The sequence below is a fragment of the Psammomys obesus genome, unplaced genomic scaffold, assembly GCF_907164565.1.
Source record: "Psammomys obesus unplaced genomic scaffold, mPsaObe1.curated_primary_1811, whole genome shotgun sequence".
Taxonomy (NCBI): Eukaryota; Metazoa; Chordata; class Mammalia; order Rodentia; family Muridae; genus Psammomys; species Psammomys obesus.
In genome coordinates, this window is record NW_026592666.1 from 14,757,064 (window position 1) to 14,782,083 (window position 25,020).

Here is a 25,020-nt window from a genome sequence, read left to right on the forward strand (position 1 = left end):
AACAACAAAGCCACACCTTCCCACTTGAGGCAAGCCTCTCAGACAAAGCTCTGCAGAAGGCAGTTTCAGGCATAGTGTGATCATGGCTAACATAGAGGATCATAGAGTCACATTCTCCTACTGGACAAAGTATGACCCAATGAAGCCTGTTCTCCATAGATTAGTGTACCAAAGCCATGTCATTTGGCTCTGGGATTGTCCTCAAAGCCAGTCTACAGGGAACTAAAGGTTCCTTCTGACCCCAGCCCAGTTTCCCACAGACTCAGCTCCATACTCCTCTTCTTGTGATGTGCTCTCCACCAAGTCCTCAACTATCAGGTAACCTACCAGACACCCAGGCAAAGGTTGCAGAAGAAAGAGCCCCATGACCCCCTGGTAGTAGAAGCTGGGCAGTACTGCCTACACTGAACATGGCTCCAGCATGTGCAACTACACAGGCTGGGCAGGTGGGCTATTTACTTCAGCCTAAGTCTGTTTACCCAGGAAATGCTATCAATGCTATATAGACTGTTGCAAGACTCAACAAGGCAGGCCAAGTATATGCTAAGAGGACTCCCCTGAACTGGCATCTGGGAACATTGGTCTAGCTCTACTACCAAAGTGAAGGGAAGCTTTTTCTTCAACTAAAAATAGTCACCAAGAAAAATTACCCAACAAATCAAATAGCCTTTATTGGCTATTTCAAGGCTGAGTGACCATATCTTGTGCAATATCCCTGTACCTTCTGGTTTCCATAGATGGGCCTTGCAATCTCATCTAAGGGGTATGTTCTTTCACAAACACAGCACTCTTAAGAAACCTGGAGCAACAGCAGATGGGGCTGGAGAGATGCCTAAGTGGCTAAGAGTTCTTGCTACTCAGAGACCAAGGTTCATGTCTCTGCACCTATGATAGCTCCCAACCCTCTGTAACTTCAGTTCCAGGCGATCTAATTGCCCTCTTCTGGCTTCTATGGGTACTGCACACAGTTGGTCCATAGATATGCACATAGGCAAAACACTCATACATATTAAAAAAATAAGTAAAAAGAAGGGGGAAAAAAAGAAGAAGAAACTGACAGCTGCTCACTGTTCCTATCTGTGATGAACACAGGTGATTTTCCACAGGCAGAGGACAAAAGTGTTAAGAACAAGATTAGGAGAATAGCCCAGTAGCACAAGAACAGATGGCCATAATCCTTAGGAGATGAATGAGCCATGCCTAGTGACCAAAATGTCTCCCAAATGCTCACATTAGCATTTCTGTTGCTAAAATCTGCCTAGAAAGAACCTTTTCATAGATTCCAGAACATTCCAATCACTGATTTGCTCAGGCTACAAGAGCAAAACCCAGCAATCTCTGTCACATCCTTGAAATTGCAAACCAGTTGTTCCCTTGGGATTTGGCCCCTAAGTATGTTCTGTATGTGACAAAGGTCATAGCTTTCACACCTAGCTTCCTTGTAGCTTATGTGACTGGCATCTTTCTCTACTGCCTACCAGAGAGGCTCCCAGGATACTGTATAACTAAGGAATGGAGTAGATTTTTCCCTGGCCACCTTCAACTAGTAAGAGAGCCTAAGGTAACAGGATGTCCTAAAGACAGACAGGAGAAGACTAACAAATACAGAAAATAGGCAGGACTACAAGAGACAGTCATGGGTTCTAACCCTTGCTTGTGTCCACCATATCCAGAGTCTGGTCAGCAGGACAGTAAGGAGGTTCGGGCCAAGGAGAGGAACTCTAAGCAGAAACTCACTGTGGGCAATGGGCAGACATATAAAGCCTGACAACTATGAGCATATGCCAACAGGGATGAAAAAGCTTAACACAATAATCTGTCTTCCCCATTTACCACTTTTACTTACCGTTCAGGAGCTGAAGCTCCAGGAAGGTATTGGAGCACACCTTACACACCCACTGGCCACGCTCAGGCTCCACGGGAACACTGGGCTCAGGGGTGCCGGCAGCTGCAAGACACAAAACAGAAGGGTTAGTCACTAAGCAGAGTACAGCCTGTCCCCTAGGTGATTGACAAGGATAAGGATGCACACAGACTCAGGAGCACTGTCCTCAGTTCCTAAGGCACTGAAGAAGTTTATCCTCATTTTACAGATGAGAAAGCTACGCAGACACGGTATCCCTTCTACCACCACAGGTGAGTCCTGTCAGCAGATGCCCAGTGGCCCTGTGCAACCTGATCCCTTCATATTCCCTAAGAGACCCACACTTGAGCTAGGCCTGGTTATATAGACTTGTAATACCAACTACTTAGTAGGTTGGACAAAAGAGTGGAATTCCAAGGCCTCCTCTGGTCCAAGAACAAGTTTAAAGACAAACTGGCTGCTTAATAAGGCCCTGTCTCAAACGATTTTTTAAAAGGGGGCTGGACATGTAGCTCAGAGGTAGAATGTTTTACCTTTATTCTACCTGTAGCAATACACATACACATACACACACACACACACACACACACACACACACACACACACACACACACAAATACACACACATTTTAAGATAGTCTTCAGAAAGGAGCTCTTGGACAATAGGATGGGCTTCCTTTCATCTAAGTGGCCTACCATCTCCTACAATATTCACATGAGAACTTGAGGACATCTGCTGCTCTGACACTGAGTAAAGTCTTCTCGTTGAAGGACCAGGCAGTCATGATGACACAAGATTTGCAAAAGGTAACTTTACAAGGTAAGAATTTTTAAGAAAAAAATAACAGACAATAGCCAGCAGATAAGTCCTTAAGTGCCAACTGACTTTTCCAAACATAGGAAAATGTCTAAGCCACGCGACATGACACAGCCAGCATCCACAGCAACACTGACAGACTGAGAAAGAGGGCTTTAGATGTGAGCATAGGATAAACCAGGTAATAGAAGAGCAGGCATACAGACTGAAAAGTCCAGCAGTACATATAGCAGCTTAACTTAGGGCAGGTCACAGAGGGGGAAGTCAGGAGGGAAGGGAGGATGGGCTGCTTCACAGCAGACTATGGTAGAGTCACACACTTGCATATATACACCTGTTGAGATCACCTGAAGTGGGCACTCAACATGGTGAGCTTAACATGGAAACTGGTTTGAAAATTAGAAAACGCTAGTCACAAAGCCAGCAGAGTGAGACAGAGTGGCCAGACTGTGGGTGTGACATGGCTTCTCAGGGTCTAGAATATGTTAATTTCTGTCTTTCTCATTAGAAGGGTGATTGATTCTGAGTCCATGTTCCCTCCTCCACCTGCCTGGCCATGCCCTTGGAAGGAAAGCAAGCCACCCTTAATGTTACAGCAGGATGAAACCTGTTTTCTTTAAGCATATGTTCCTCAACTCACAGTGCTGTGACAGTGAGTAATATGAGCTGTTCTCCTGGTGGTCATGTGGCCACTGAGAGCTGTAGCTACCCAGCCTCAAAAGAACACCACCACCCATCACAGGCTGAGGGAAGACCAAAGCTTATAGTAAAGATTTCCTAGCAAATGCTATCATAAAGTTAAAAAAAAAAAAATCATCAAATTTAACCACCAGAAGTTAGATACCATCTGTATTTAGGACCTGAGTCTACAGATCTACAAACTGATTGACTTGTATAATAGAGATGCTCATCTAAAGAAAATGTAAAAGGGCCAGGAAAAGAATGGGCCTTCCTGGCCGGTGCTCATCTTAAAGCCTGGGCACAGTGCAGCTCCTGGGGACGGGCCCACCTAGGGTGAGGACAAAGTGATGTCTACAAGACTTGCCCACTCCATCTTGGGGTAACAAACTCTCTGGTGCATACATAAGGCCCAGCAGAGATAAGCAGAACGCAAAGTCCGTCCTTCTCATGTCCAACCAGGGAACTAGAATCATCTAGAATGATTTCTAGACACTTCTCACCTCTCTTTATAGGCCTTGCTCTCTGTGGGTTTTTAAGAGGTGGGCAAGGAAGGCTGCAATGCCTGGCTTATGCTGGGGGATGCATCCAGCACATAGCCCAAGCTCTGTGAGGGTACTGTGGAGGGACTTGGGGAAAGGACAGATGAGTGGTCAGGGAGGTAGCTAGCCTCTTAAACAGCCAGTGGGAAAGGTGCCACTTAAGCAGCCAGTGGGTAAGTCCAGGGGAGTATTGGAGGTTGGCCGGGTGCTCTATGTATTCAGATTCTAAATTCTGGGCCCCGAGATCTGGTTCCAGTACAGATGAGTTCATTCTCATATACACTAATATATGTTGTGTAAACTTTGCTCCCTAATTATCTCTGGTTAATAAAAAGACTGGACAGCCTGTAACTGCGTAGAAGAGAGGTAGGCAGGGCTTCCATTCCTGGGTTTGGGGTCTCAGATAGGGACCACGAGGCAGAAAAGAAGGAAGAATAAGAAGATGGAAATGGACGTGGCCTGATGGGGCAGATATAGCCAGACAGGACCAATATTGGCAAGTAACTTGGGGCATGTGGCTAAAAGTAGTCAGACTTGCCTAGAAATTAACATAAAGAAGACCTGCCCAGTTATTGTGCTTAAAGCTTATTGAACAAATCAACAGGTCTCTATCCCAATTATTTGGAACTAGACCAGGTGAATAGAAAAGCTCTGACTTAATAAATTTTTCTACAATAAGGGAGTATATGCTAGCAGCAGCCAGCCTGAGAGGGCTAGGTGAGTGCCCCAGAGGTAGAAAGACATGGAGACTCCAGCCAACCACCTGGTTGACAGAAGCCAGTGATTTGTACCACTTACAAGTATGTGCCAAGCCATAGTGAAATGTTTCTAGGCTCCAGAGCTGGGAGAAGCCATATCTGCGCCTGGCTCCATTTTGTGCCACTTTATGAGGCTGGCTCCAGGACACATACCCAGGCTCTTCCAATCCTCACAACTTCAACTGACTAGAAATATAGGACAGGCCAGAAAGTCCTCTGTGTTAAGAACTTCCACCTGTAAAATGTTAGGAAGTGCCCTCTGAGGCCTCTGTACCACATGATGCCATTTTCATGAGAGGTCACTATATCTGGGGTCAGAAGCAGAGTCATTGTATCACTTCGATGATGACATGCTTTGTGACAAAAACAACAACAGCGAGCAAGGCTGCTACCGCGAGACCAAGGTTAGCAGGGCAGGCACTGCAGCGAAGGCTTCTCCAACAGGAGATCCTCAATCTGATGGCTCATTCAAATGATTCTTCCACACAAAACTACATATGCATCAGTACACACACAAACACATACGTATACCTTTGCTATGTATACACATGCACAATCCTATATGTGTATGTACACACAAGCATATGCACATATTTGTATATTTGAGCACACACAGGCACAAACCTAAAAATTTACATAGGTATACACCTGTGTATCTGTGCACACACGTACATGCTTACATGCCTGTACACATACTAAAATATGTTTATGTTTATGGGTCTGTACACACTCATGTATACACACCTGTGCATCTGAACAAAAATGTAAATTCCCACATGCCTATACATACAAATACACATGTAATTCTCATGGATCCATATACTCAGACATACACAAGCCTATACGTCTATATGCATACAAAATGTGCACTGTGTATCTGCACACAGGCTGATAAATAAACACGTATGTACACACATGAAGGCACCCATGCACACACCAAGGCATCTGTCCAGACATACCACACTTCTGCATGGGCACACACCTACACACATGCTCATGAACCAGACTTGAGGAGGAGCACAGTGGCAACACTGGCACACTGACAGCACAGCAACCAGATCTGCTGTTCCAGTCCTGGTTCCCTCACCTTCTGAACTGTGACATGACCTGTTCCCTCACCGCACCTTCTACACTGTCACTTGGCCTGCCCTGGGGCTTTACCTTTTACATTGTCACTTGGCCTGTCTCTTGTTCCCTCACCTTCTAGACAAACCATCACTCAGCCTGTCCCTGGCTCCCTCACTTTCTACACCAGCAGTTCTCAACATATAAGTTCCCCTTTGGGGGATGAACAACCCTTCTACAGGGGTCACCTAAGACCATCGGAAAACAGAAATATTTACATTATGATTCATAACAGTAGCAAAATTACAGCTAAGAAGTAGCAACAAGAATAATTTTATGGTTGGGGGTCACTGCCGCATGAGAAACTATATTAAAGGATCCCATCATTAGGAATGTTGAGAATCACTGTTCTACATTGTCATTCTGCCTGTCCTGGGCCTCACCTTCTATACCATGATTTGGCCTCACAGGAATAAACTGCTTCCTTACAGCACAGGCCATGTGGGAACTCTTAGATCAGAACAAGTGCTAGCCTGTATTATACCCAAGTGCTTCAATCACCGAAAGACAGAGAGGAACCATTTCTCACCTGCATGGGTCCCAAGATTTAGGTGAGCATTGTCTGTTACTCCATATGCCCAGGCATGGGGAACAAGTACTACACCAATTCCACTCCACCTCCCCTGCCCCAGCTGCTCACCCAGCATCTTCATTAACATCTCTGGCAAGGGGCCGCCCTAAGGAGGAAACAGGATGTACCCTGAACGCTGGAGCAGGCCTGCTTCAGCATTGGCTTATCCATCTTCTTGGCATAAAAGGCAGCATACCACACACGCAGTTCAGTGCCTGCAGGGATGTCCCTTGAGGTGGTGAAATACACGTCACTGCCATGCTGGTAGGCTGTCAGGTTCTGGTGCCCAGGCTCCAGTGCTGGTCGCACCAGCATCATCCAATTGCAATCATCCTCATTGGAAGTGTCGAAGCACACAGGATGCCCGTCCTTCTGGAATACCTGATGGGAGGGCCAGAGGCTGGTTACCCACCAGTTTATCATTGTGGCATAGGACCATGGGAAGACCATAATGCTTCTGATAAGACCTGTTGACAAGCTGTCTACCATGGCCAGGGGATTAAGAGAATGACTCTGTGGCTTAGATGGGTCAGACTGGTCACAAAAAAGAGGAAGTTGAAGACATGCAACAGGTCCCTCATCACTGGCGTATCCAAGGACTATTTGTAAGCCAGGTGGGAACTAAGACACCTGAGTTCTCCTGTTCAAGAATCAAGAAGACCCCGAGCTCTCCTCCTATGCCGGCTTCAAGGGGACTGTGAGCTCTCCTCCTGTCCAAGCATCAAGGGAATCTTGGGCTCTCCTCTAGGCATCATGAAGATCTAGAGCTCTCCTCCTATTCAGCATAATAACAAAGAGCTTTCCTCTCAAGTTTTCTTGGGAATGAGACACCTGAGTTCTCCCCATGGCTCATGTGGAAACCCAAATATTGGAACTCTTCTCCTGGTTCTGCTCCAAGCACAACATCAGCAGAGTTCTTCAGTCCAGGTGAGCTAGCCCCAGTCTTCAGGACATCACTAAATCTTCAGGGTTAATTGAGGACAGGGCAGGGAGAGCCTTTAGTGTCTTTAACTTTGAGTTAGCATAGGCATAGAATCTGTTCTCATTCTGTGAGAACTGCTTCCTCAAGGACCCTGCCCCACAGCCAAGTTTTTCCTGAACAGACCCTTATTAGGGCACAGCCCTCAATACAGAAAAAACCTGGGAGGCCAACAGGTGCCCAGTGAACCCTAGTGGGTGTGGAAGACACATTTCCACCTTCCTCTCAGGGACACAGGACATGTCCCTTGGGACATGCAGGTGCTCAGAGCGAAGAACAAGTTGATACCTGAAAAATAACCTTTAGAATTGAGAAGGTAGAAGGAAGTCAAACAGGCATGAAGGACCTTCTCCAGCCATGTACTGGCACCAGTGTTTACCCATAACCTGGGCCCACAGAGGGCAGACACTAAGCCACTTGCCTTTCTAGGCTCAGATTTAGCCCTCTGCCATCATTCCTTAGCACAGAATCTTTCTTTCTGCTTTCCTCACACTTTTCCTTCTGTGTCTATTATCAAGCGTCTTTCCTCTTTGGCTAAAGTCTGTCCCACAAGCTCAAATATCCCAAGAGTGCCAAACTCTGAGACTACAACATCTAAGACTGGTGGCTGCCTCTTCTGGGTCTCAAAGAGAAGCACACAGTCCCTAGAGCTGAGGAGCAACTCAGCCCTCATTTGTTTATGTCTAAACTGTTTCTGAAGGCTTGTCCCATGTCTGAGCCTCCTCAGCCTTAGTAGCTTCCTGAGGTTCACTTTATATCCTCCGCCATCTCTGTAACTGACATCCACTTTGTTTTTTGTTTTGTTTTTGGTGTTATATCTAAGTTGGAAATACCCGTTCTCCCTCAGCCAGATGTGCTCTGTGCAGCTGCCAAGCCCTATGCTGTCACCCAATTTCTGAGAGCTTCGTGCAACACACACATAAGTGAGAATGTCACACCATGCAGGAAGCTACAGAGACCATCACTGTGCTGCAGCCCCAGCACCTGCTGGGGAAGAGGAGTTCCTTTAGCATGGGGTCACTCCTATCTGTTCCTAAATGTACTCTCTAAAGATCTACAAGTTAGTAGGGACTGCCTTAACTCTCACGCTCTGTGACATAAAGTACACTGAAGCAAAGGAAAGAATTCTCCAGTATTTCAAATCCTCACCACTCAGTGGTCCTCACCCCACTCCCACCAGGGGTCACACAGCCCCTGATTCTGAAGGGGCCATGAAGCCCCTGCCCCTGCAGCTTTTACCTTCAGAGGAAATGCAGATTCTTTCTCCCACTTGGCGACCCTTCTGGACTCAAACGGACCAAACTGTGTGCGCTTGACTAGCTGGGTTACTGCAAACACACCTTCAGCCCCATCATCCAGGCGCCTGATCTCCAGGTTAGAGGGAAGGGAGGACCTGGAAGTAGAAGGAGTCTCAAGGAGGCCCTGGCCGCTCTCCCACTGACCAGAGCAATGCAGTGCCTACAAGCTCCCTCACTGACCATCATGCTTCAAAGATGCACTTTATCAGGGAGCAGAATTGAAGCTCTCCCTCTACAGGAGAACAGGACTGGGCTAGGCTTTTGAGGACCCAGAGCCCATACACTAAGCAACACACTTAAAGCCCCACAAGACAATGCTGACCTCACATTCCTAGTGTATGGGTGCTGAGGTACAGTAACTGAATCAGACCTAGTATGTAGAGAAAGGTGGAGGAAGAGAAAAAAAGGAGGGGGGCACAGAGCATGGTGAGGTGTTTTGTACATGCTAAAGACCAGCAAAGGAGCTCTGGTCTGAGTGGGCTCGACTTGCTTCCTTGAGGATGTGACATCATTACCCAGACTAGAAGGTCAAAGAAAATGCTGGACAAGGAGGTCATGAGCTGGGACCTCAGCATGGGTGAAGCTTGGGCCAGTGGGAGACATATTCAGAAGCAGAGGTATACCATCCCCACTGGGGATAGGCAGAGGCAGGGCTAAAAAGGAAGAGTCAATGACCAAGGGCTCTGGCTATGCACCCAATGTCTTCAGCTGGATCTTGATGGGCAGTTGGCATCTTGGCCCCACAGAGGAGCTGATCAGCTCTCTACTTTGGGCAAAAATATTTTGAAAACATAAGTCACAAATAAAGATAAATAAACATGGGTAGGCACCAGATGGGAGATTTCCAAACAGTAATAAGACACTGAGCATTATTAGTTTAGCATCAGCCTTAGTCAGGCACCACCAGAGCTTCACAGAGATGACTTAGGTTCTCTATGTCTCAGGCTACTGAGGTCCAGAGAGAGAACACTTGTTCTAAGTGGCTACTACATGGCAGCAGCCTATGGGCTCTTATACTAGATCTTTGAAGGTCTACAGAGCAATGCCTGGCTACTAAGGTGCCTCAATACATCTGCAAGCTTTGTTTTTCCTTGTAGCTATAGCTGCCTCATTTGTTCCCTGGACTACCTGTCCAGAACTTTTACCCTTTCCATCCTAGTACATACCTGTCCATAGAGGCCTAGATTCAGGACACAGATAAAACTCAACAGACAGATCTATAGTTTGGCCTTTTTTGTTTTTGTTTGTTTGGTTGGTTGGTTGGTTTTATGAAACAAGAGTTTCTCTGTGTAGCTCTGGCTGTCCTGGAACTTGCTCTGTAGACAAGGCTGGCCTCGAACTCACAAAGATCTACCTGCCTCTACCTCCTGAGTACTGAGATTATGGATGTGTACTACCACCACCTGGCAAATTTGGCCACTTTTGCTCAATACATACATAAATTGATGAGAAGTCCAGGCTGGCACAGCCCAGTCTCCTGAGGTCCCTGACTACATCAAAGAAACACACCCTCATGCTTTGGAACAATTAACTCATCCCAGTGGGAAAGTACCCAGCTCCCTGAGAGACAGTCACCCCCACCCCCACCCCCAGTCTCTAATTTTGGCTCTTGAGCCTCCTTCTATCTGCAGACACATGGGGCCTCTGTACTCTGGCCACAGCAGACAAGCAGAGAGCCCCTCTTCATAGACAGGGCTGCTGTGGAAACTTAGGTACTCACCTTGCCCTGCTCAGCACAAAGGAGTCCTTGACCATAACCACAGGTCCTAGTTCAGGACACTCTGAGTCATGGTACTGGCTGCAGTCTTCACACCCTGTGAACAGACAATGAGTGTCTGAGGGGACAATATCCAGGGAAAGAGAAACCCAAGACCACAAACCTGGGAAAGGGGACCCTAATGCAATGAGCTTCATGAGACATCTGTGCTAACACAAAGACAAGCAAGGATACAACAGACAGGAGGCCTGTCACAAAAGTCACCTCTTAGTGCTCCTGAAAGCACAGAATGCCAAGCAAAAGCCCCTTCCCAAGAACACCAATCTATGACACTTTCAAACCCCACATATCATCTCCACGGTTAGGAAGATCAGGATTCAGTATAGTAATAACCCATTACCCTAAACCTTGTACCCTTCATTCTTTCTAAACCTTGGGTGAATTTCTGAGAAGGGATCACCTAACCATATGCCCCTACTGAGAGTCCTGAAGAGAAGTAGCCTGAGGCCACAGCACTACAGCAGACAGATAACACCCAGGCTCTCAAAGCAAGTCAGCAAATTACACACTCAAAAGAAGTACATGTTTGTGCTATAAAACAAAAGATGGATGTAGCTTTGCCTAGACAGGAAGTGTGAATCCTATCATGCTGGCCCTAGACATGTCTATTGGTTACTTACAGATAAACATGATCTCATCACTGCCATCTTCAGCCATTGCTGACATCTGCCAAGATACAAGAGAACCCCATAAATAGTGAGCTTTTACAACATAGTTTATATGTGGGTTTTCCTATGCATATAGGTACACATACACTTGTGTGCATATGTGTGTCAAGGCCAAAGTCACCCTTAGGTGTCAATCTCCTGGAGCCATCCCCCTAGTTCTCCAAAACAGGAACTTCCCCTGGAACCTGGGGTTTGCCAACTAGGCTAACCTGGCTGGCCAGAGAGCATCAGAGACCCTGTCTCCACCTCCTCAGTGTAGGGATTACAAGTACATGGCATAAACCTAGCTTTTAAAATGTGGGTACTGAGGATAGAGCTCAGGTCCTCATGCTAGCCTGGCAGGCACTTAATTGACTGAACCATTTCTTCAGCTCCTCAGGAGTTTTTACAGTTTTTTTTTTTTTTTTTTTTTACTCTTTTAAGACTCCTCAATCCTGTACAGGAACAGAAAACAGTGTTTTCAATAAATCCTTATTTTTAACTTTAAACAAGTTCTCATCCAAAGTAATAATGTTTCTTTTTCTTTTGTTGTTGTTGTTGTTTTTCAAGACAGGGTTTCTCTGTGTAGCCTTGGCTGTCCTGGACTCCTTTTGTAGACCTGGCTGGCCTCCCAACTCAGTGATTCACCTGCCTCTGCCTCTCCCTAAGTGCTGGGATTAAAGGCACACACCTGGCTAGTAATATGAATGACCTCATGACTAAGGGGCCTTCATGAACTCCGCTCTCCCTTGTTTCATAGCAGCTGCCATTTATATATTGTATTTTAAAACATATGCTGTAGTTTAGAAGCCTTTTTTTTTTTTTTTTTTTTTACTGCCACTCCCTCTCTGGGCTGTGAATTCTTTGCAGACATTCATTTCTACTATAACCTGTCCTTCAGTATCTAGCTTGTGCCAATGTCCCATTAACCCCTGGGTGGGTAATAAGTAGTGTCTGACACACACCATGGTCCCACAAAGCCCTTTGTCAAGCTATTTCTATTTCCCATTCATCCTTTGAAGGTTGCCTCAAAAGCCATCTCCATAGCAGGTAGTGGACCACAGACCAATTCTATTCCAAGCATGTGTTTCAGACAGGATGATGCAGATGTTGTTTATTCTGGGATACTAGATGCCTAAGCTATAAGATATGAAAACACCATCTTCATTCAGTTTGGGGAAAAACATAAAGTGAGGTACACCTAGTGTCTCTCACCTAACAATCCTCCCAACCCCACATCCTTCCTGCCACTGGATTACTCTGCCTCTCTGTCTCAGGAAAGAATGCAAGCTAATAAACACTTCCTGAATGTTGGTCTCGCTTGTTCTCCAAACCCATCCCAATCCTAGCAACTTTAACATTAGAACACAGGTAGGATAAAGGCCCAGTGAAATTTCAGAGTGGCTGAATGAGCTATTACTAAGCAAAGAAGGAAAAGGCCAAGCATCAGGATGGGAGACGAAAGGAGCTATTACAGAATCCAGGGAGGTGACTTTTCAAGTTGAAAGTTTTCCATGTTGCTTAAAAATACTTAAAACAACCAGGCACATTAAGACTCAAACTCAGCAAAACATTTTCTTTTTCTGGAATTCCATCTAAGCTAGAAGCTGGCCTACTAACTCTAACCCAGTTCCATGCTTCTGCCTGGTCTCTTAGGACTCTTGGCAGGTGGGTACCATGTGGAGTGGTTACTAACCCAGGATGGGGACAGTGGCTGGTCACTGAGCAGAAGGTAAGGAGGGACTGGCTCAGTTTCAGGGGATTTAGTCTGTGGTTGGCACTGCAGGCTAGAGGCCTGTGGAAGGCACAGCATCACAGTAGGAGCATGTAGGGTGAGCTCAGCTACCCTCTTCATGGCAGCGAGAAGCAAATGTCCCCTATGAGGGCAATTCCCTAATGACCAAACTTTCTTTCATTAGGTTCCTTCTCCTAAATGTTCTGCCATGAGCCACTAGTACCATCAGCTGGGAACCAACTTTTAACCGACAAAAAAACTTTGCTGGGGGTGGGGGGATGGGCCGGGCGGGGAGGAGTGGGGAATGTAAAATACACAAGAAGCAGCATCCAGGTGACACGTATGTGTTACAAGAGCCTGAGGGCCTGTGCACCACACCAGGTAACCAGTCTACCCACCAGCTACACTCAGGTCAGAGGGCTCCGCAATCAAACCAGGTAACAAGAGGCCACCACAAACCACAGCTAGATCACAGCAGGACACAGAACACAGCAAACAAAGTTAATCAGAGTGGAGCAGGAGAAAAAGAATCTACTTTGTTCTGCTATGGAGCCTGAAGCTGCACAGAGGTATGATGCTTCTCCCTAGGGCAGCAGCCCACTCTCCAACTCCATATCTGCAAGTAGTGCAAGGACAGGAGCCCTAAGCCCAGAATCTTTAGTTGCTGGCGTGAGAAGAAAGTGAGAGCACAAAAAAATGCTGTTAAGCTGGTCAGTTCCATGGTGCTTAACACAAGAGACCTGTGCATTATTCTTTTTTAGAAGTATCTGGTCCCCGTAGTGCAGGCTCTAGAATCTTTTTCTAAGCAGAGGTCACATGCACTGATGTGCATTTTCAAAGTTTGCTCTCATCCACTAATGTGCCATGAGTGCTCCTTTGCGCAAGTCCCCCATCCCCAGATGTCTATGACCCTCACACATTAACAGAACAGTGCTGGTGTAGTAACACTCACCTATGATCCCCAAAGCAGGCCGAGGGAGGGGAGGGTTGTGAGTCCAAGGTCAGTCTGGGCTCTACAGGAATAGCTTATCTGAAAACCAAAAATGAGAAGGAAATCCCCAAAGAAGGAATTACAGAAAGCGCAATTTTATGCAAAAAAGGGGGGGGGGATTAAAATTTTGAGAGAAAACTGCCTTTCTCTAATGTTTTAGAGCATGTTCCATGGTCCAGGAAGCAGTAGCAGTACTTGTTCTGCCTGACACCTACTCAGAAGCTGGCTGGGGCCCCGAAGGTTTTCTGCACTCTCCAGCTGACTCAGCTGCAGCCCAAACTTGGCCCATAGCTATTGCACACCAACTAAATACGGCTATAGTGACAGAGGGCCACCATAGCTCTCTAAGAAAACAAAATGCAATGTGAGTGTCTAAGAGATTGTCAAGAACCCCCTGAATCTAACCAGTTGGGGACAGAAGTGAAGGTAGACTCTAAGTATACTTTCCCTAGTATTGACACAGGATGCTAGGGACACAGCCTGACCCAGGTGACAAGTACAGTGGTAATATTCATGCTCAAAGTGACAGGATCTAGAATCACCTAAGAGGTTTCAGAGGGACTGTCTAGATTAGGTTAACCTCTGGGCATGCCTCGTTATCTAGATTAAGATAACCGAAGGAGGAAAACCCACCTCAACTGTGGGCAGCACCACTCCATGGGCTGGGGTCCTAGACTGAATAAAATGAGAAAGCAAGCTGAGCACCAGCATTCTTCACACTCTGCTTCTGGAATGAGGATACAACATCGCTATCTCCCTCAACCTCTTGCTGCCATGCTTTCCCCACTATGATGAACTATATATACCCTCAAGCTGTGAGACAACATGAGCTCTTTTTCCTTTAGGTTACTTTTGTGAGGTATTTTATTGCAGCAACAGAAAAATAATTAAGACAGTCACATTAGCGGGAACATTCAGCCTACTCACCCCAAGCTTAACCATGAAGCTATAGTGATAGAGGTCTAGACAGCATGAACTCGACATAGACCTACACATGTTAAGACAAGCTTCCATAATGACAGAAGTGATTCAGTCAAAGAGGGTGGGACTTCTTTTCTATGAATGTTGCTGGGATGACTGGGCATCACATGCAAAAAATTAACTCTGATCCCATATCTTTCCAAAAAAAAAAAAAAAAGTACAAATCTGGGCATGGTGAACAGGTAATCCAACATTCCAAGACTGAGGCAGCAGAATCACATGTTCTGGGTCAGCTGGGACTTTACAGAACACTCTGCTTAAACATAAACCATTAAATCCATTGTTTGTATCTATGTGGCTGTCTATTCTGTCCTAATGGCTGCTCAGCCAACACCACCCAGGAGAAGCTTAACCGCCTGCCATTCTAGCCTTACTATGAGGCTTCATTATTTCCTGTTAGAGCCTTTTTGAAGATGGCTCCATCCATTCTGGTCTTTTTGCTTCTCCATCAAATTTCTCCTCCTCCTCTTTTTTTTTTGGTATTGTTTTGTTGAGATAGGGTCTCACTATGTATCCCTGAAACTTGCTATGTAAACCAAGCTGGCCTCCAACTCAAGACATCTTCCTGCTTTTGCAGTGCTGGGATTAAATGATGGACTTCTCCATAGAAACTTTAGTCAACCCTGTTTACAGCTGTAAAAAGATCTTGGAAGATTCAAACATACATACTTAGCTGGCCTAAGCATCCTCATGCCTGTAATTCACAGGTTTTTCTTTTTCTTTCTTTTTTTTTTTTTTGTTTTTTTTTGTTTTGTTTTTTGTTTGTTTGGTTTTTGTTTTTGTTTTAATTCATTTTTAAAAGAAATTTCTCACAAGTCTTGGTGGTCTGGGCATGTTTTTCACTTACAATGGATCTTAGCTTGAACAGTCACAGCTCAAGGATCTGGGAGCCAGCTCTGGTGTAGAGTCCCTGGGGATTTCTCTTTAAACAAGTGGACCATCCTTCCCATTGGCATAGGCTTTCATGACTATATTAAAAACAATAGGGAAGAAATCTGTACAAGGAAAAAGCAAACGGACAGTTTCCCTAACTCTGTACTGTCATCTAGGTTTGCTAGGTGCTGAAAGAGAGACACTGGCTTAGAGAGAATCCTGAGCTAAATACTTGGTAGCACTGCAAACCCCATTCAAGTCACACACCAGGCACTGGAGGCCTGAGGAATGTCTCAAAATAGATCTGCTAGGATCAGGGCAGGCCAGCAGCTCATCAGCCTAGCTGGGTAGAGATGAGACAGGCTGAGGGGACTATAATCAGCCTGTACTAACTAGTACACAGAGCTAGATGCCAGAGACCAGCATGTTTGCCACTGCTGTTCCTGGGAACTGATTACCATCACCCTTTTCTGGTCTTGGTTTCCTCACATACATTCTTGGTGCCTTTCTGGTCTGCTACAAGCCACTGCAGACAGTTTTCCTACTCTTAGTCCCACTACCATGTCCTTCTATGCTGTTTCCTACCCCATTTCTGTGCAAAGACAGACACCTGTGGGCACCTAGACGCAGATGCAGAATGGTTCCAGCATGCCATCCATGCCAGAAGAACAGCAAAACCAATTCTGCAGGTGCCTCTTGGCCACCTGAGCTCTGGCTCCCATATTTGGCCTTGTGGCTTTCTAAGCTCATTTCCTATGGAGCACAAAGCTTTCTCACACCATTTAATAAGTGTTCCTTTCTAGGGTCCCTGCCTGTTTTAGTGTCTTTTTCTGCTGCTAGGATAAAATACTCTAACAAAAGCAACTTAAGCAAGAAAGGATTTATTCTGGCTCATAGTTCAAGGAGTCAGTCTTGTTAGGGAATTCAAGACAGCAGGAGCTTGAAGCCACACCTCATACTCGATCTACAGTCAGGAAGCAAACAATGATAAATACTTCCCAAAACTCAGCTAGCTTCCTCCATTTTTACACAGTCCAGGACCCCTGCTCAGGGAATGGTCCTGACCACAGTCTGCCCACATCAGTAAGTGCAATCAAGGATAAGCGCCCCAGGCTTACCTGGAGGCCACTCTCCCAGGCAATTCTGGATTTTGTCAGACTGTCAGTTAATACTCACCCGCACACTGTGCCTGCCACCCTTCTATACCTAGCACTTTGTTCTCAGCCTAGGTTCATCTCCCCTCTGTTGGTCCCATTCTCTTCATCTACCTCTTCACCCATGTTTAAAGTTTAGACTCTTCTCCTGCCCAAGTGAGTACCACAGATCAGATGCCAGCAGGGCAGGTGCACAGCAGGTCCCACACAGCTCCACCTATGATGCATAGCTGAACACAGTGTCACCCACCTGACCCTCTGCAGGAGAAAACAATCCATGCAAACAGAGGTGAGGACAGAGTCCCTATCTTAAATACAATAGGCCTCTGCTGTGATCAGTGGTCAAGCTATAACTTCCTCCCTGCAATCTGTACTGCTCTTCAGAAAGCCCACAAACGTCCAGGCCCAGGGTCAGGGCACAAAGGTACTCTGGGCCTCTCTCCTCTTAGCCCCATGCACCCCAAAGCCCAGTGTCTCTATACAAGCCTCTGCTCACCAGCTCCACTCTTACATCAGCTTCTTCCAATGGGGTTCCAGTGCTCACCTGGCCTCACTTTACCACCTGTAAGATAAGGCTGCTCTTCCACTTGATTTTCTTGTTTTTTCTTTCTTTCTTTCTTTCTTTTTTTTTTTTTTTCAGTGTGTGTAGGGTTTGCCACAGGCATGCCTATGTGCAGATTCTGCAGCTGAAAGAGGGGAGATACACACTTTCTCCATAGCTTCACCTAGCTGTTTAGAAGGACAAGCCAATGAGGTAAGCCCCATGTCTACTCATTTCACTGAGTCCCTTCTCCAATGCCTACATATTCCATCCCTTCCCTCCACTGGAATCTTGCTTTACTCTTCTTGTTGCTGCTTCCTGTGTTCCCACTCTGCTTCCTGGGTCCATCTCCTGCAGCTTCCCTGAAAAGCCTGGTTATGGTTTGAGTGTGTATATTTAAACCTTCAGGCACAGCAAGCTGCCAGGCACAGCAATCTCACTCAGAATGCCAGATGTTATAGATAGAACCCTCACGGCCTAAAGCTTCTAGCACCACACCACCATGTCTAATTTCTTTCCAGCCAGCAAGGCACTTGTGTTCAACTTCCACCTCCAGAACCCTCCAGGAGGTGTGGTTTAGCCCCTATTATCTGAAGTCTTAGGGCTGGGCCTGCCATTCTGGTAGCTTGAACTCTTCAATTGAGGTTGCCCACTCTTTCTTTCCTAACTTCTCTATCCTTTCTTCTTAGTTCATCTGTGGTGAGGCTGTGTTTCCAATGTTCACTTCTGGTTCTTGCAGAAGGATTTCTGAGCAAAAGAGAGGTGTACGGTCTACCACATACAATGGAAACTGATGTAGTGCGTTCTTTCAACTTGAAAGAACAACCAGTTATGATGGCAAAATTTTGGCAACCTGTGAGGGTGGAGTTCTAGAAGCACCTTGCTTAACATGATGCACTAAGCTAAACTAAGCAGCACTATGATTCATCACTATAAAAGGTAAACCTGCCATCACTAATTAACATGTGTTCCCCAAACTTATAAAATGCCCAAGACCTGCAGAGAGAACTAGACACAGGCAATACATTTCTCAAAGGCAGCCTCTTAGTTGGATGTGGTGGTTCTGCACAGAGCTGTAGTCTCAGCACTCATATTTCAAACAGCAGAAAAATAAAAGGCAGGTTCTTGACAAAGTAGGTATGTTCCTTCTCCCCAGTCAGAAGGCAGGGGAAGTCCAATCATGTCCTCACTGTATACCCCTGGCACTGCTCAAGACTCAGGACACACTTGGCTTCAGTACTGTCCCTCAAGCCATGCCATTCAGCCAATGTCTCCTGTGACACTGGCATTTCATCAGCACTCAGAACTATGAGTGGAGGCCCAGACCACAGTAGACAGAAAAACATGCCTAACAGAGCCTGAACCAGGGCATATCTCAGCAGAAGGAAGCGGGGTCTCAACCCCAGTTTATACAAGTTCACCAACAAGACTCATCAGATCTCATGGGACTCAGAACCTGCTCCCACTCCATGTGACAGAGGTTGGAAGAGGATGAGGGACTTCAGCAGGGCATCCACCTATATATGTTTCCTAAGGATTTATTGAGGTCCCCTTCCCAGCCTACATGTCACCTGCTGCTGTGTCCTCTCCCAGAACTGCTATAAGGTACACGTGGTCTCAAAATCCTAGCTATGATATGATTGTCACTGTGATGGTATCAGAAGGTGAGTGGATGGGCCTGAAAAGTGACTGGATCACAAGATGCTATTCTGTCCCATGGGCCTATACAGTCATGGTCTCCCCCCGCCCCAACTGCCCCACCAGTGATGTTCTCCCACATGATACTGCAAGATGACCTATGCCTAAAAGCTAGGCCCCATGCCCCAGCCTCCCACACCCAGAGTGGCAACCTGAGGATGCCCAACCTTAGGCTTCCTGGTGCCCTCTAACACAGCTGGGGACAGCCTCCATATGGTCTCACTCTTTATAAATTAGTCTGGGAACTCTGTCATTTCACCAGGAAGCAGACTAAGTCAGAAACCTTCCTTTCATCTGTCAAATTCCTACCTACTCTTTTTTTTTTTAATAAATTTATTACAATTCATTCACTTTGTAATCCAGCTGTAGCCCCACCCTCGTCCTCTCCCAATCCCTCCCTCCCTCCCTCATCTCCTCCCATGCCCCTTCCCCAGTCCACTGATAGTGGAGGACCTCCTCTACTTCCATCTGACCCTAGCCTATCAAGTCTCATCAGGACTGTCTTTCGTAGTCTTCATCAGTGGCCTGGTCAGGCTGCTCCCCGCTCAGGGGGAGGTGATCAAAGAGCCAGCCATTAAGTTCATGTCTGAGACAGCCCTGCCTACTCTTAAGGCCTAGCCTAACAGCACTCTCCTTGCAAGTTCTCTTAGTCCATTACTGCTACACACCAAAATCACACTTCCCCACTTTCTCCTGGAAACACTTATTACACCTCTGTGGCAGCATCTAAGGACACCCAGAGCTCACACACTGAAACAAAGGGAGGTCACCTGTGTGACCTTCTCTTTCCTTCCACTGTAAAAGTCCTGGGAAAACTGATTTCCTCACCTTCTATGGCAGTGGTTCTCAACTTTCCTAATGCTCAGACTCTTTAATTACAGTTCATGCTGTGGTGACCTCCAACTATAAAATTATTTCATTGCTATTTCATAACTGTAATTTTGCTGTTATGAATCATAATGTAAATATCTGATATGCAAATGGCTATATAGCACATCCTATATAGACGGCTATATAGATGGGCTGGCTCCATCCCCCTCTACTACTATCTCAAGTCCCCCTATTCCAGATGTTTTTCTTCAGTGATCAGTCTCCTGCTTTGCTTCCTTCATTGGACACCCCACACCATCTGTACCTGTCTGCATTCAATGTCTCAGCAGTGTCTCCTTTACTGTCCCCTTCCCCAATATGGCACACAGCCAAAAGCCACCTCCAAGCCAGAATTGTGGTGCAGCTTTTGCCCCTCCCTACATCTGGACCCACCACTGAAGCCATCTGATGCCTCGTACCAGGCATAACACTCTCTGCCAATATGTCCACAAAAGTGTTTTACCATTTTCCAATTCCAATACTAGCTTACCTGATCAGGCCAGGTTTAAAGAGCAGAAAATGAATGTTTCACTGACCTCTAAAATAGATCCTTATGTCACTCTTGTAAATGCAGTTATTAAAGTGTAAGCACCATGACGGGATGCCCCCGATCACATTCAACTCACAGGAACCGGCTTCTCTTTAAGCATTAGCAAGCTGAGCCTGCCTCTTCTCTGTACCCTCCTGCCTGCTTCCCTGGAGATCCTAAACCGTACATTACACACTGCTGCCTGCAATTGCTCTCCTGACGCCCCTGTTGTAACTTCTCGCAACACAAGTATGTCTATTCATTGAATCAGACATGATTTCACAGGGTCATAGGCTGTGCTCATTTCTTCTGGGTGAGTTGTGGTGGCCTTCACTGAACTATCATCAAGCACAAAAGAAAGGTCTACTTTTAAGAAGCTGGTTCAAGGAAGTACACAGGGCATATTATGGTTCTCTATTATTTCTCCTGCTGGGGATAAATGACCACTATGGCTCTTCTCCTGGGAGACCAGAAAAGAGAGCCACATGGATGATGAGATGGAACAGGAAGCAGGGAACAAGAGCTTCATGACTACCCTTCTGAATTAGGAAAAAAAAAATGCCAGTTAGGCAGAGCTTCAAGCTGCTGGAGTGACTCCATGTCGTCTCATGTCCCGTCCTCCCCCTGCCCCCAACTCCATACCTGTGGACCAAGACATCCTCCAGGGCCACAGCTACACCAAGCCAGAGGACAAATGGATCAGTGTAGTCCCCTTCCCTGGGCAATGGGAGACCTGCCCTGGGAGACTCTAGGGGAGAGTCAGTCAGGTCCCATTCATGCCCATGGCCTATGAGAAGGGCAGCATGAGGATGGCTAGACTGTGGGCCAGATGGTGCCTCTAAGACAGGAGCCATTTGCTGGATCATCTCCTCAGTGTTTCCTTCGATTTCGGATGGAGTCTACTGGCCCGTATTTTGATGTTCTGGCTCCCCAAGGCAGCCACAGGCTCAGCTCTAAGGACACAGACCTTGTGCCAGCCCTGCTCAAAGCTCTCCATGAGTATCATCCTGATGCTTCTCCACCCTGGTCCACTGGCCTTTCCTAGTTTGAGATCCCAACTATGTTCCCACCTAGGCCTCTGTACTAGCCACATGTCTGCCTAAGCCCACTCTGCTCTCCATCAAGTGGCTAGATTTCCTTACAGCGCTTGTCTACCACTCAGCCATCACTTCCTAGACAGATGGTTCTGGTCTCAGTTCTGAATGTACCAACCCTTGCAGCCTTCCTCCTTTATATCCTTGCCACTCTTGCCTAACCATTGCTACTTATGTCTCCTGCACCTCTTCCATTGCTCCCTGGGTGTATGAAAGGTGTCAGCAAACATCTGCCACAGAAACGGCCTGGTAAACCAATCTGGGTAAGGTATCCTGAACAGGTGTCAGCCACATATTGCAAATGAAAAACTTAGTCTGGGCAACCTTTAAGGCACTGGTGGTGACCCATTTTAAGCTCCATTACACCTGCAAAATGTAGCAATGTCTTCACCACCTTCTGCACAGATAACCATTCAGGAAAAAAAAAAAGACAGGGGAACATCCCATGGGAACAGGGGTTCTTCTCAAAGGTAATCACTCTAAAACAGCCTTGTAATTGTAGCTGATTTTGTCTATGTGGCCAGCCCAGGCTTTTCTGAACCTCAAGATAGTTCTGCTTCAGCCTCCAGAGTGCTGGGATTATAAGCATTTGCCATCTGCCTAGCTGTGGTTTATGTCAAATATACTTATTTGTCTTCTGGAACGATAAACTACCCTGTCGGCCCCACAAAGAGAAATATTCTTTGCTGACATTTGCACAAAAGCATTAATCAGTCAGAAAAACAAACCCCATTAAAGAGAAAATTTGGTGCATTTTCCCTTTAATAATCCAATCTAAAGGTTTTATTTCACAGTAAGCAGTGATTCTGGGGGAAGTCTAAGGAAGCAGGTGCAGCAGGTAAGATGTGGCAAGCCGACAGGTTTGAAGCAAAATATGGTTGGGGTGTGTAGGGAATCATGTCTCAGTGACTATATCAGTGCACTCCCCGGGAGTACTGTCCCTGCTACTGCCCCTGAGAGATTCATAGTCAGGGACTTTGAGGTTCAACCCTTAAAGAGCCTTCAGGACATTGGGGCTTTGCATAAGCACCTCTATCTGAGGGTTCTGACCCGCTCTAGCATGTTTTTAGAAGAAGCGTTGGCAGCTTTAAATTCAGGCACAGGTCCACGTGTCTCCACTTGCTTCTACCATTTTAAATCACCTCGGAGGAGGGGGACGCTTATGAGCATGTGTGAAGAGGCCCTCCATCCAGTGCAAGAAGGGCTCAGCCGGATAAACGTCCGCTCGACCACCATGAGCTGGTGTCCTACCTCTGCCCTCTCAAAACTCAACCTCGGGAGCAAGCAGGCTCCACCTAGCCCTGGTCCCTACCTGTCCACCCTCTTCCCAGAGAGTAGGCAGGCTTGCCACTCTACCACCAAAAGGTAGAGACAAGTAAGGCGCCTGGGCCTGAGAGCCATGGCTCAGCCTCGGACTTTCTTTTACGCCAAAGGGGCTGGAGATCAAGGCCCCTCCCTGGGCTGCGCCCGAAAACCGGGTAAGGCGGCCGGCTAGCCGGGAAGGGACTATATGGAGCTAAGCCGGTAGCCACGCAAGGCCTGGCTGTGGCCGCTGGGCCTGGGCGCACCGGGGGCGTAGCGCCCCAGCCTGCGCCGGGTCGGAGGGTGCCGAGCCCGCGAGTGGGCGGCCGGGCGCCCGTTGACGTGAGCCGGGAGCGCGGCTGGCAGTTGGCGCGGGCCGTGCGCGCGGGACTGAGGCTGGGCACCCAGGGGGAAGGCCAAGCCCGCGGCGGCGGAACCCGGCGGGCGCCGGGCGATCCCGGAGCGGCTCCGGAATCCAGCCGGGTTTTGACTCCGATCGCCCACGGCGCCCGCGACTGTAACAAAGAACAGGCGGCGCGGCGGCCGGACCGGGGTGGGTGTGGGGGGCGCGGTTGGAGGCCAGGCCGGGGCCGGGCACGGGCGGCCAGCCGCGGCGGGGGGCGCGCGGTGGGGCCGCGGCGGCCACGGACCCGGGACTTTACCTGCCTGTGGAATGTGCAGAGCGGGGTCGGATCCGGACTCCAGTTTGCGATCCGCTCCGGAAACTGCGCAGCACCGGAAACCGGGGGGGCGGTGGCGCAGCATCGTGGGAGTTGTAGTACGCAGTGCAGGCAGATGGGGCGGGCCAAGGGCTGGGGCTGCTTAGACCTGGAACTGAGAGACTACTACGGACTGCGTGGACAGGGAGTTAGGGATAACGGACTGCGTGGTCTGAGAGCCGTGGAGTGGGAGCTGACTGGGGCTTTGTGGACAATGAGCCTAGGAAACGGCTGCGTGAATTGAGAAAACCAGGGACGGGACAGAGATGCGTGGTTGCAGAGATGGAGGATAATTATTGCCTTCCTGTGTGGGGAGCGGGTAACTAGCAATGTGGATGGAGAATAGGAGACTGTATGGAGAGCTGCTGGAGCAGGCTGTGAGGTTCCTGGGGAAGGGACTGAGTGGACAAAAAGCTGGGGAGAGGGGCTATGATCCATGAGAGTTGGCCAGACAATATGTGGACTGAAGATGGGGCGGGGGAAGGGGGGGCGGAAGTGTGTGGTAATGTAGTGAGCTGAGAGTACGTGTGTGTGTGTGTGTGTATGAAGGAGGTAGTGTGGTGAACTGAGTGGACAAGGAACATCTTTGCACTTTAAGACACTTTTAAAACAGGTACACACCACCATCCCATACACCACTTTTATTGGTATCACTCATTCTAAAGTGCCCAGAGGGCAGTTCTCTTGGGCTCTACACATGAAACAGGACTAAGCGTATAAATAAAATCAGGCTGTTTACAGGAGAAAAAGTTGACAGGTCACAGTAAGAAAAGCCAGTGTAAATCTGGGACTAAGGCAGACATGGAGGCCGATATGCACTTGCCTTGGAGCAAGAGTATGAAAGCAAACTTAACTGAAAGCTCTCACTGTCAGGGCACCCGGTCCTACAGCACCCTTCCCCACCACCCCGGAAGTTGTGACCTCAAGATTATTTTCACCATATTTAGCTGCCTAGGCACTCAGGCCACTATAGGGCTGACCCAAGAAGCCAGCTACTTTTTGAGCTGGCAAGAGACTGGTGGTATCCACATGATACTGGTTTTGCATACATGCAAAATAAAAAAGTTCCTCACCCTGATTTCAGAGGAAGATCTTAGAGGCCAAACAATATGTCATAGGTCAAAGTATTTGTGGGAAGCCCCTGAGAGGACAATTGATGTCTGAGGGCAACAGAGTAAAAGCTGAAGAATTAGTTAAGGGGCAGGAAGTTAGAGATGCTTGGAGTGTGGGATACCTGCTAAAATACCTACATTCAGCAAGCTAAGCCCAAGAAAGGATGTGTGGACTAACTATGGCAGGTGGCTGTCCTTGTGGCCCCTTGGTGGCTACTTCATAAGAAGGCAGGGCCTGAGTCTGCCCAGTTTAATAGAATAGGGGTGATGCTGGGACTGAAAGTGTGCATTGTAGAATGACCAAGGGTGGCTAATAGGGACCAACCCTAGAAGGGAAGTTGGGTTGTCCAGAATTCCTTTGGAGA

The 25,020-nt window shown here is 47.4% G+C and overlaps 1 protein-coding gene across 2 annotated transcripts in view; it reads right to left on the bottom strand.

The window, feature by feature from the left end:
- Positions 1-23,540, bottom strand: part of Prdm15 (PR/SET domain 15) — a 60,138-nt gene extending 36,598 nt beyond the window's left edge. The window contains exons 1-6 of one of the 2 annotated variants that reach the window (XM_055614802.1): positions 23,487-23,540; positions 11,030-11,075; positions 10,353-10,446; positions 8,574-8,727; positions 6,484-6,736; positions 1,847-1,948 (exon numbers count right to left, since the gene is read on the bottom strand). In XM_055614802.1, the coding sequence (XP_055470777.1) occupies positions 1,847-1,948; positions 6,484-6,736; positions 8,574-8,727; positions 10,353-10,446; positions 11,030-11,075 (649 nt within the window). In that variant the 5' untranslated portion in view covers positions 23,487-23,540. Of the gene's footprint in view, positions 1-1,846; positions 1,949-6,483; positions 6,737-8,573; positions 8,728-10,352; positions 10,447-11,029; positions 11,076-13,743; positions 13,876-23,486 lie in introns of those variants that run through there. The other variant, XM_055614803.1, reaches the window with a different exon arrangement.
- Between the last annotated feature and the right edge of the window lie 1,480 nt (positions 23,541-25,020).